Source organism: Macaca thibetana, chromosome 11 (genome assembly GCF_024542745.1).
Source record: "Macaca thibetana thibetana isolate TM-01 chromosome 11, ASM2454274v1, whole genome shotgun sequence".
Taxonomy (NCBI): Eukaryota; Metazoa; Chordata; class Mammalia; order Primates; family Cercopithecidae; genus Macaca; species Macaca thibetana.
Window position 1 is genome coordinate 127,337,997 of NC_065588.1, and position 12,685 is coordinate 127,350,681.

Sequence of the window (12,685 nt, forward strand, 5' to 3'; positions counted from 1 at the left end):
CTGTTGCCCAGGCTGGAGTGCAGTGGCACGATCTCGGCTCACTGCAAGCTCCACCTCCTGGGTTCACGCCATTCTCCTGCCTTAGCCTCCCGAGTAGCTGGGACTACAGGCACCCGCCACCACGCCGGCTAATTTTTTGCATTTTTAGTAGAGACGGGGGTTTCACTGTGTTAGCCAGGATGGTCTTGATCTCCTGACCTTGTGATTTGCCCGCCTCGGCCTCCCAAAGTGCTGGGATTACAGGCATGAGCCCCTGCGCCCAGCTTTTTTTTTTTTTTTTTTTTAAACAAGGAATAACATAAAGATTATTAGTTGGTACTTTTCTATGATCTAGCAGTCATCTGGGGCAGCTGATTATTGTTGAGTCATCTAAACCATTATTCCCATTTCTGGGAATGCATCCCGGAGACTAATCCCAGAGAAGACTAAAATTGTTTGCATAAAGCCACTCATATCAGTGCCACCTGTACGAGTAAGGATGGAAGCTATTGATTGTCCATTAGTAGAAGAATGGTGACACCTGTTATGGGGCAGCCACTCAAGAGAATGTGACCCAAAGTCAAATTATGAGGGCTAGATAGAAACCAAGAAATAATTCATAGAGCATTCAAAGAGAAGACCAGAATAGAAAATAACATACCTGCATAAAGTTATGTTTACTCCAAGTACAAGGATCATGAAGGAAATTTCGAACTGAGTAATGCTGAGTCTGGAGGAAGCATAGAGGGAAAATGGAATGACCGGGACTAAATTGAGAAAGGCTTACTCTGTGAGTATTGTGTCTACAACGAGCTGGCGGTGTGATTTTGTGCAAGACTTTCAGTTCTTGTCTTTTTGAATAGGTTAAGAATTCAATTCTCTTACAGATTATTGTTAGCATGAAATGAGGAAGTGTTTGTTGAGGACCTCAGTGCCTGGCAGACCATTCATGTTAGTTTTCTCCTCTTTTAAAATGGTTTTACCCTTATTTTTTTCTATAGTGTGATTGCATTAGATATTAACTCTAAAACAATAAAAAATAACAGAAGGATATGGAACATTCTTATCTGTTCCGGACATGAATGGGCAAGCTTCTAGTGTGTCACAAGTAAGCACAGTGGCTTCTGTTTTCATGCAACAAGAGGCATCTATTCCTATTTACCCTGTTTTGTCCAGTTAAGGAACTATTTACCAGCTTCTAATTTAAGAGTTTCTTTTTCTAACCAAGAGTGTGTATTGAATGTTATTACATACGCTTTCAGTATCTCCCATAGCCATGGTGATCCTTCTACTCTTCCCCCATAATGCGTATGCTAAGCGGTTCTTACCCTTTAGTTCTTTCCTCCCTAATGATGATTTAAAACGTTTATTCTTTTTCCCCAAGGATTTCAGGTCTTGGCGTCTGCTTCCCATTACTGGCCACTGGAGAATGTGGATGGGATCCATGAACTTCAGGATACAACTGGAGGTACAGACACGGGTGCTGAGAGCAGCTGTGGGCCCGGGAAACCCAGGGCCACTGGGGAACATGGGTGCTGAGAGTGGCTGTGGGCATGGGAAACTCAGGGCCATCAGGAGATGCAGGTGCTGAGAGCGGCTGGCCTGGGAAACCCAAGGCCATTGGGAGACATGGGTGCTGACAGCGGCTGTGGGTCTGGGAAACCCAGGACCATCAGGATATGCAGGTGCTGAGAGTGGCTGGCTTGGGAAACCCAGGGCCATTGGGAGACATGGGTGCTGAGAGCGACTGTGGGCCTGGGAAACCCAGGGCCATCAGGAGATGCAGGTGCTGAGAGCAGCTGGCCTGGGAAACCCAGGGCCATTGGGAGACATGGGTGCTGAGAGCGACTGTGGGCCTGGGAAACCCAGGGCCATCAGGAGATGCAGGTGCTGAGAGCAGCTGGCCTGGGAAACCCAGGGCCATTGGGAGACATGGGTGCTGAGAGCGACTGTGGGCCTGGGAAACCCAGGGCCATCAGGAGATGCAGGTGCTGAGAGCGGCTGGCCTGGGAAACCCAGGGCCATTGGGAGACATGGGTGCTGAGAGCGACTGTGGGCCTGGGAAACCCAGGGCCATCAGGAGATGCAGGTGCTGAGAGCGGCTGGCCTGGGAAACCTAGGGCCACTGAGGGACATGGGTGCTGAGAGCGGCTGTGGGCCCGGGAATCCCAGGGCCATCAGGAGAACAGATGTGGACAGAATCTGCTTTCAAGCCAGGGTGATAGAGATGAACAAATACTTGTGTAACTTCCCATAATAATTATTTCAAAGCTTTTTATTTTTTGTAGAGATGGGGTCTTGCTATGTTGCCAGATTGGTCTCAAGCTCCTGGCTTCAGCAATCCTCTGGCCTTGGCCTCCCAAAGTGCTGGAATTAGAGGTGTGAGCCACTGTGCCAGGCCGCAAAGTATTTTACTAGAATTTTTATAGAGAGAGCTATTACATATTGAATGGCAGAATTCCTGATTCAAAATATGATTAAAATGTGCATTTTCCCCAACAACCTTGAAACAGAAGCTGGCCTGAGGATGCCTCTATATGCAAGTCCAGGTGTCTATTTTCTAGGTTGAATGGACTGGCGTCATCTGCACGCTGGCCACAGCAGGGGCCTATCTGAAGCAGATGTCAAAGGCCAACAAAGACCAACTCACGTGTTTGAAGGGCCTATGCTTCATTCAGCAAATGCATCCCCATCTACCAATCAGCTTCTCCACACATCAGCTCCATTGGAAAAGATTGAGCATCACCTAAGACATTTCCAATGAGACCCAATTCCAAATAGTCTGTATTTGAGTTAATTCAGACATTTGTTGGTAAGAGAAACCTCATACCTTCCTGGGTATTTTTTTTTCTCTTTCTAATAAGGACTTTTTAAAAACTGTAAGCTTTGTATGACTTAGGACGGTTTTCCATTTCATTTTTATTTACTGATTGCTCTTGATCATGTCAGATGGCTGATGTGTGCGGCGAGGGTTTGCCGTACAGCAATCCTAGCATGTGCTTTGGTCGTCCCTGTTCTGGTTCCGTGGGAGGCATTTTATTTTTAAAACCATGTATTGCCAGTGACTGTGCTTTCCACACTGGCACACTAGCATTTTCCTTACTCCTATGATTTAATGTGTTGCTGGACATTACTGCTGAAGCTTCTGAAATGCTTCCTTAAAATTTGCACACTGAGAACCATCAGTGCTGCCTCTGTTGCTGGTGTTCTCAGAGTGAGGTGCAGTTGAGCACGCACTCCGTGAAGGGCACCTGCGTGGGTGCCACACGCTGCCTGCCCAGCATCGCTCTCATCCGCCTGCCTATAGGGTGGCAATATGGTCACATTTGGAAACCACCCTAGAGCCAGATGTCTTTTCCAAACGGTTGGCCTGGCAGGGCAGAGAAAGCCCCTGTGTAAGTTTGTTTCATGACCGGTTCGGGTTCAAACAAACCACGTTCCCTTGTTGGCCTCTAGTTTTCTTTTTCGAAGGCCTTTATTTTAAAGCCGTGGAAGGGGGGTCATTTCATCAAGAGGAGCTGTCTTCTTGAAACAGTTCACTGTTCCAGGACCCAGCAATGAAAATGCCAGGAGTTTTTTCAAACAAGAGCTTGAATAACTATCAGTGTCTTGCTCTCCTCACCCCTATACCTGAACTCACTGTGGTGGCTTAAAGCAGTAACTCTTGGTGCTTTGAAACCTTTACCTATGAAAAATTCTTCTCTTAAGGTGATACAATTACAGATACAGTTACACACTGTGGCTGCATTTTGTTCCCTGAATGTATCGACTTCCAGTAAAGCTCTAATAGATCCGTGTTTGTCCTGGAGCACTGCAATGTGGAAGGTTTCTCTGCACTTCCCTGCTGGATGCATTCTTTAGGTTGTAATGCGATGCTGGCATATTTCAATTTGATTACAGGCTTCTTAAGGGAAAAAAGAAAAGAGTCGACCCCATCAGCACATTTAGCTGCTGGGGACAGGCGAATGGCTTTGGCAAGCCTTTGGAGGATGTGCAGCTTTGTCGTTTGTTGCCGAATTCTCCGTCGTTTTGTCCATTTGTCATCATTCACGCAGTTGTTTCCATGCAGAGTGTGTGTCTCATCAGTTCTTGTGACATCATAACCATTCATCCTTTTGTTGAGCCTGTGTTATAAGTGGCCAAGTTCAATTTCATATCTCTCAACTAAGTATCCGCATAGGGGTTGAAGCTGGAAAATTAGAACTATCACACGTGGCCAAATTCAGCAGCCATCACGCCCTGGCGTGTGAGCTGAGTGGGGTCATTGGAGTGGCCGAGCTGCTGACCAAAGTTAACAAGGGTGGTGGAGGCTGGGAGATGTGCGGTCCAAAGAGAAAGTCCAGGTGCTCTTGGATGAAAGAATCATCCTCCTGCTGCCTGCTGCAGGTTGAGAGATATGTTGGTCCCATTTGTCTTTTGTCTCACTCACTCGCTGTGCTTTTTCTTTTTGTTGTTTCACCCAGCGTCCCGAACCCACAAGCTCACTGTGCTTCCTTCCCGTAATGCTACCTTTGTGTATTCCAATGACTCTGCCTACTCAAATCTCTCTGCAACCGTAGGTGAGCATTTACGTACTTTTGTTCTTCGTTCTGTCAAGTTTGGATCTACGATGAATTCTGAGGCCAATTCTGTTTGGTAGTATCTGAATTCACTATGTCCTGGCTAGCAAGTGAGCAAATGTCCCAGTCAAGAGAGCAGATCCAAGGTGTTAAAAAATAACCACTAGGGTTAAGTCTAAAGGAAGATTGCAATACATTAGAACAGGGGTCCCCAGTCCCTGTTACCAATCCGTAACACTGGCACCAATCTGTAGCCTGTTAGGAACTGGGCTGCACAGCAGGAGGTGAGTGGTGGGTGAGTGAGTGAAGCTCCATCTGTACTTACAGCTGCTCCTCATCGCTTGCGTTACTGCTCGAGCTCCACCTCCTGTCAGATCAGCGGCAGCATTAGATTCTCTTGGGAGCACAAACCCCACTGTGAACTGCACATGCGAGGGATCTAGGCTGCACGCTGCTTATGAGAATCTAATGCCTGATGATCTGTCACTGTCTCCCATCACCCCCCGAGGGGGCTGTCAAGTTGCAGGAAAATAAGCTCAGGGCTTCCCCTGATTCTACATGATAGTGAGTTGTGTAATTATTTCATTACATATTACAGTATAATAATAATAGAAATAAAGTGCACAATAAATGTAATGCACTTGAATCATCCCCAAACCATCCTCTCCAACCCGTCCATGGAAAAATTGTCTTCCGTGAAACCGGTCCCTGGTGCCAAAAATGCTGGGGACCACTGCACTAGAAGGTATATACATTCTTTCAGGTTCCCAGGATCTTCTAAGCCAGCTGCTTGTTTTCAGAACAAAACAGACACAAGATGAGACCTTTTCTAAACATAGAGTTTGTTTGGATTTTTCAATGAATTGTCTTCTTTGGGGGAGGAAAGCAGGCCATTTTAATGGAAAATTAAAGTTAATTAAAAAAATACCTCATCAAACATTTGATTTCTTGTAAACATTAAAATCAGCCTTTCGTCCGTAGCTGGACTTTAAAAAAATCGTCAGAAGCTGTTTGTGAAACATATACCCACGAGAATCATGGTTAAATTATTTTCTTATTTGATAACCTCCAGAGCCTACATGGCTCAACATGAAGCTCAAAGCAAAAGGGGTAATAGCAACTGAGGTATTTATTAGATCAGCATAGTAGCTAGTTCTGACCCTGTCGATATTACCCTGTGATCCTTTTCAACACAGAAACTGTCTGCTCTTTCAACTGTAAGGTGATTGGCTTCCAAAATTAATGTTGCCAGTCAAGGGGTTTATACAGCCTGGCTCAATTATGCAACCACTAGTGATCCATTTAACCTTGCAATACATAGGTCTCCATCAGCAAAAATGAGATAAAATTAAAAAATGAGTTTAAAAACAGTAAGGAAAAACACTGAGGTCCCTTGAATTGGTTATCCATGTGACAATGTAGCTGGAAAGCCTGAGCTGGGGTTGGGGTCAGGTCCGCAGACCCTGTTAGCTCTCCCGTGTGTCTTCAGCTGGGCTGACGGCTGCCAGGGGCTCAGACATTCTCCCCAGCCCATGTGGTAGCAAAGATCTGTGAGCGACTGTGACCCCAGTTAACAATAAATGCCTACTCCTGATTTTTATAGTCTTCACTTATCTATTCTGTAAACCGTTTACCCCACACCCTCACCATCAGATCCCCTGGCCATGGGAACGGGACACAACAGGATGATTGGATGGGGCAGTGCCCCTCGGGATTTGTGGCCAGCTGGGCTTGTCACCTGCAGTTCTCCTGGGACTATGCAAAATGTTACTTGGGGTTTTCCTCCTAGTGCCTGAAAATGGGTTCTGCTAAAATCCCAAATCTACCTGTCCAGGTTTAGGGGATTTCAATTAAAACTCAAAAGGAGAAGGAGTTCAGCTGTAGTTCCAGGTTCACACTTGCACTGAAATGTTCCACTTGGAATGCTCAGCATGAGGACGGGAGTGGGGAGGACTCGAAAAGCAGGTAGGCACAGCCAAACTCCAGGACAGGAGGCTGTCGCCACGCCACGCTTGGTAACCCATCTGTTGGGAAATACCACAATTATCACATCATCATACGATATGATATGCAATATGAAATCTATATGCAAATATGAAATCTATATTTGTACATAATACCTGCATATTATGTACAAATATATTAATATTATTTAATGTTAAATTTTTACCTGACACATACACGTAACTTATTTACAATTTAATTACTAATAATTAAATATTACTGATGCTATGAATATTCATATTATAGAATAATATGTTATAAATATATAATTAGAAAGATTAATAATACCGCATACTTACACAGAAGTTATTTGTAGGTCTGACACACATCTTCAGACTTTTAATCTCGGAAGGTTATTAACATATAATGTTGTCATTTTTTTTCCTTAGATATTGTGGAAGGGAAGGTCAACAAAGGCATTTACCTGAAAGAGGAAAAGGGAGTCACGCTTCTCTATTACGGCAGGTACAACAGCTCCTGCATTAGCAAGCCAGAGCAGTGTGGCCCTGAAGGTGAGTAGCTGATCCCTGCGGCATCTTTGTCATGCATTTCATTATCAGGGAGCACCTGCTTCTCTGGCAACTGGCAGATGTGAACCTGAGGTTCTCATCAATTGCAGAATGCGTGAGAATGTCAACGACGGATTGGAGGGCAGGGGAGGGAGGAATACAGGCAAGGAGGTGACTAAGCAGAGACTTGTCCTGGTGGCTGGAAGTTATAACATCCTCTTACAGCGATGTGAGATCAAAATACTTAATCTTGTAAAGGAGGGGAAAAAAAACCTTCCTAAAAAACAGATACAGCAGTGTCACAGTGGGGATTAGACAGGGTCGCGGCGTTTCTGGGAAGGAAATTGATGGCGTGGCACCTGCGGTGTGATTTCTGGCTCTGGGATGTTGACAGCGAGCGGGCAGGGCATACCCTCGAACACTCGTGCCTGGTTTTGGTTCTTTTACATTCATGGAGAGGGGCTGGGCCGTGGCTCGACCTGTCCTGGCAGGCGGTCACAGGCCTGTGGCTAACGTCGTGCCGTGGACAGAGCAGAGATGCAAAAGAAACACCGGGAATCGACTTGCTTTCGTTTGCTTTTACTGTGTGAAGTGTAACCTGCTCTCTCGTATCTAGGCTTCAGGCAATGCACGTCTGGACCACATTGCAAATTTTCTGGGAAATTGTTCTCTGCCATCCAAACCAGCTTGTAGCCTTCAAGTTCCTTTCTCCTAGGCAAAAAGAAAATTATGATTTCTAGGGAGGAACAAAGCTGACTGCAGGCCTTGTACGAAGCTCCGAGGCATTTAGGACATCAGATGGCCTTCTGTGATGAGTTCATTGTACATGATTGTAGGACAATACGGACTATGTTCCAGTAAAAATAAACAACAGCTTAGCAAGGCAAAAACATGTGGGAGGACACATCTTGGGCTTTGTGGAAACCAGAATTTTGAGCAATGGTTATGAGGCCCAAAACCACGGTCAGGTTTACAAACTCATAGTTTGAGCTGTTCCTGAGTTCAAACAGCTCCATAAACATCCCAGGCTTATTTGTTTTTACAAAGTGAAAAACAACCATGGGCTCGGCGTGGGCTCAGTGGCGGGGCGAGGAGGACAGGAGAGTAATGTGTGCTCCTTCCTTTCGTTGGATTTGGGAAGCGCGGGCATCTCTGCGGTGGCTTTTTCTGGGTTTCTAGGGAACAGCTTCTCTTGGGAGTAGAGGCATCCCGAAAGCTCCAGCAGCCACACTGGAATCAATCTCATTTGAGGACAAGGATGGTGCAGGCGCCAGGGGTCCCAAGGCCTGGGACTATCACAGATGACGAACCCGAGACAGGAGACTGTGATGGGACCAGCGGGAAATCAAAGCTACTGGACAAGTTTTGTCTGCACGCCGAGGTCACTCGTGAGAGCCCTCTGAGCTGATTCTGGCGTGTGGCTGTATTCGGTTGGACGGGCATCGGGTTAAAATTTTAAAATTAGCTGTCAACATTGAAAAATAGGAAATTTTCACAGATTTCCAGTTTTTCTGGAGAAATCTCTCCTGACCTCTCTGGCTGGCTGGAGCTAAGTCGTGGTGGCCCCGGGCTTCTGTCTCCAGTTCCCCTCAGCCCCCACCAGACTTCTCGACTCTTCCAATAATCTTCAGGTTGAACAGAGCCTGTCCGCAGCGTGAGCTCTGGGGCCAAAAGGCGTGGGTTCCACTCTCGGTTCCGACCTGTTCGTGGGGGTCTTGGGCAACCGCTGCTTCCCTCTGAAAAGCCTGATCTGTAAAGTGAGTGAATGAAAGGACCTTCCCATGGAGTTGCTGTGAAGACTGGAGTAACTATTACAGCGTATTCCGGGCACACGGTTGGTCCAGTGTCGAGGGGTCGTTTGGATTTATCATTCGTGTGTTGATGATTCCAAACTTCCCCTTCTGCACAGAGTATCTTTTCTAAGAACCCCACTTTGCCTGGTTGGAGGGTGACTTCTGACAGAGGGCCGTTGTGGTTGAGCGGATCATAATAGTTGCATACCCTTGTTTTGAGCCCCGACTCTGCAGCACCACTCCTTGTTCTAATCCCAAACATGTATTCACTCATTTCATGCCCCCAACATGAGACACACAAGAACCTGGGGGGAAGAAAGAGCCATGAACTCGGGCTTCATGTCCCACTGTTGACAATTTCTTGTGTGTCGTGGTTAAGCGGAACTTTTAAGATCTTTTTCACGTGGCCACTTTCTTGAGCGCGTGGCAAGATATAAAACAAAGCCTGGGGTGCGGTGCCTCACACCTGTGATCCCAGTGCCTTGGGAGTCAGAGGCAGGATGACTGCATGAGCCCAGGAGTTCGAGACCAGCCTGGGCAACACAGTGAGATCTCGTCTCTCATTTAAAGAAAAAGAAAAGGAAGGAAACAAAGTCAGGAAACCTTCAATCAACGCTAGCTGGGTGAGAGGCTGCTCTTGTGAGGCCTGATGCAGATCAGGTGGGGCATTTCTCATCGTGCCCCCGCTGGGTCTTGAGTTCAGCTTCATAAGGTGACCGGGCCATGAGCCTGCACCAGGGCCGTGAGCCTGCACCAGGGCCGTGGCATGCCTTTCCAGCTCTCCTCTGCCATATCCTTGGCTCAGGTGGATTCTCCTGGGGCCCTGATGAGCTTATACTTCTGTGTGCGGGAGAAAAAGCCATGAACGGGGAAGACCTGCCCAGCATTTTCCAAATTAAAGTCCCTGTAGCAGGAGGCAGAGAAGGCCTTCTCAGGGGGCACTTGGAGCAACTAAAACAAAAATTAATGGTTTTGTTTTTATTTTAATATAATGGGTGCATCAGAAACGAATTTTCATATATATTATTTAACAGGAAATTTCAGTAAGCACCGAGCTTTAAAAGTGGGTAGATTTAAAGGAAAACATTCCCTAATAATCATAATTCAGGTGGTATTCAGATCTGATAAAAATTGTGAATGACTAGAACGTGGGAAGCATTGATTTAGCCTTTTCAGATGTGTTGAGTGAGTCCTCCACACTTACTGGTGTGGGCACAAGCTTATAACCTGTTATTCTTATAACAAAAAACAACATTTAAATAGAGAAATGCTCTCCAGTCCCTGCCTAACAGGCCCACTGCTTTTATATTTCTTATTTCCAAATCCTGATGTGGTCTCTGTTCATATTTTCAGCTGATTTTTTAACAAATAATGTTTTAGGGGACAGGGTTGATGCTGAGAAACATGACTGTCCCCCGAGGGCACCCATGGAAGGCAGAGGTCCCTGCCACGGCCCTGCTCCGGATCCCCGCTCCGGGCCCTCCCTCCACCCCTGCTTCTGCCGGAGCCTCTCTGCTGCGTGTCTGCCTGCCTTCATTTTAGGAGCTACTGTGGGTCCTGCCTTTTGGCAAATGGTGCCTTCTGGGGACATTTTCTTAAGGTCACTTGCTGCGAATGGGGGAAGCTTTGGAGGACATTGGAGAGAAAAAGGCTGTTTGGATCTCTGCCCATTCTTGAACGTTAAGGTTAGAAAACACAGTCTGTTCCTTCAATACTCAGGATTCTCTCTTTCAACTCCCCTGACCAGTGAGCACACAGGTGGGGCAACTGAAAAGAGGAAGAGACACTTGCTGGAATGTCCTAGCACCTTCTTTCACCTACCTGGAGACCTTGACGGCTCAGCTCGAGTGTAACCCTTACAGGCATGAGCTGCGGTCCGGGTGAGGTCCTCTGTCTCATGCCCTCATTGCTCCCCAACATTTCTTCCCAGAACTTGCACCACTGATGATGGCCTGTCACTGCCGTCTCCCTTACTTGGTCTTCAGCTCAGTGAGGACGAGGACTGAGTCTGTCTTGGCCACTGATGAGTTCTCAGTGCCTGGCACACCATAGATACTGCACATTGGACGCATCTCCATCCAGGCTTTGCTGTACCTTCACATGAATACTGAGCAAGGGCCATTCACAACTCCTAGAGAAGTCATTTCTCCAACATCGAACCCACAGTCAATACTGACTACACTCAAGCACGTTGCTAGGAGGTGGATCTCATGTGACGTTTCTGACCATAATAAAGTTAAATGAAAGGAAACTGATTGCATAAAATTCAAAAAAGGTCATTTTCCATCTCCAGCATCAAGGTGCAAATTATTAGGTAATTCTTCCTTGCTGACTCTCATTTCTACCTCTGATTTATTGCTATGTCAGTTAAGAGAATGTTATTTGATGTAACAAGTAAAAGCACGGACAACAGGAGAAAAAGAAGCCCATTCCATTGTTGGACTCCTCTGACTTTGAGTGTGTTATTTCTGATATTGGGCTAAATTCTGTCTTGAGTAACTTCTGCCCATTGCTTCTAGTTCCAGCTCTACTGTGAATGGCTGTGGCAGCTCCTGGGAAAGGCGGCCTCCCTGATTAGCCCCTCAGCTTCGCCTTCCTCCTTCTGTGAATATTTCCTTCGCTTTTCCCTCACATGTATTAAGAACTTCCTCTGCTTATAAACCCCAGGGACGCCACTCAGGTCCCAAAGCAGCAGCTGGAGCATCTCCGCATGGCCACTTCCATCTTCTCAGCTTTGAGTTGGCTTTTTCCCCCTTTGCATTTGTTTCCTAAATTTAAAAAGCTGTCGACAATATGCTAAAATACTAGCAGGTGGAGTTTTAGGCTAGAAATTTCCGGAGGGGCCTGGAGGACACGGGCCTGGCAGGGATCCAGCTACTCTCTTCCTCAGATGATCCGGGGTCAGGGGACTCGGAGGCCTGTGGAGCAGGCGATCCTCAGAGAAGCATTCGTTCAGCACGCTCCTTGAACAGATGGGGAAACTGAGGCCCAGAGAGGATGCAAGATGAGCCTGAGCTGCACGATGCTGTGGTGCAGTGCATCTCCAAGTACAGCTCATAGGCCCTGGGTGGCAGCAATTGCAGGTTCCCAGGCCCCCACCAGGATGTGCTGATTCCAAGTCTCAGAGGACAAGGCCCGGGAATCTGCATTTTTAGCCAGTGTCTCCAGGTGATTCTTGCAACTCACGTGATACCACATCCTGGAACTGGCCGCGGCTGACTATACGTGCTTCGTTTGGTGGGTGCTGTGTTGATCTTCTGTTTTTATAGTGAGACTTTCTAGATTGTGTCCAGCCAGGTGGGTGGATCCAAATGCCCTAGCCCACCAGGTTTCCAGAAAGGGAATTTCTCCTGGTGCTTTCAGTGTTTTTCTTTTAAAATTAACATTCAACTCTGGCAGGACTCAGTGGCTCACACCTGTAATCCCAGCACTTTGGGAGGCCAAGGCAGGAGGATTGCTTGAACCCAGGAGTTTCAGACCAGCCTGGGCAACATAGGGAGACCCCGTCTCTACGGAAAAAAAAAAAAAATTAGCAGGTGCCGTGGTGTGCACCTGTCGTCCTAGCTACTCAGGAGGCTGAGGCAGGAGGATCACTTGGGCCCAGGAGGTCAAGCCTGCAGTGAGCCATGATTGCACCACTGCACTCCAGCCTGGACCACGGGGCAAGACGCTGTCTCAAAAAAAGTCAACCTTTATATATGGGAAAATTTCATTTAAAAATTTACTTCTCTCAAAATATCAGAACTGCTCTCCTGCACCCCACTGGCAGCAGCCGGTCAGGGGTAAGGAGTGACCGCCCATTAAGGCAGGGCTAGCATTTTCCAGACGTCCTCAGCCTGCA

At 47.0% G+C, this 12,685-nt stretch overlaps 1 protein-coding gene across 2 annotated transcripts in view; it reads left to right on the forward strand.

Moving 5' to 3' along the window:
- Positions 1-12,685, forward strand: part of ADGRD1 (adhesion G protein-coupled receptor D1) — a 189,233-nt gene that overhangs the window by 11,559 nt on the left and 164,989 nt on the right. Inside the window, exons 3-5 of one of the 2 annotated variants that reach the window (XM_050747690.1) lie at positions 1,364-1,447; positions 4,443-4,538; positions 6,932-7,054. In XM_050747690.1, coding sequence (XP_050603647.1) covers positions 1,364-1,447; positions 4,443-4,538; positions 6,932-7,054 — 303 coding nt within the window. The remainder of the gene's footprint in view (positions 1-1,363; positions 1,448-4,442; positions 4,539-6,931; positions 7,055-12,685) is intronic. The other variant, XM_050747689.1, reaches the window with a different exon arrangement.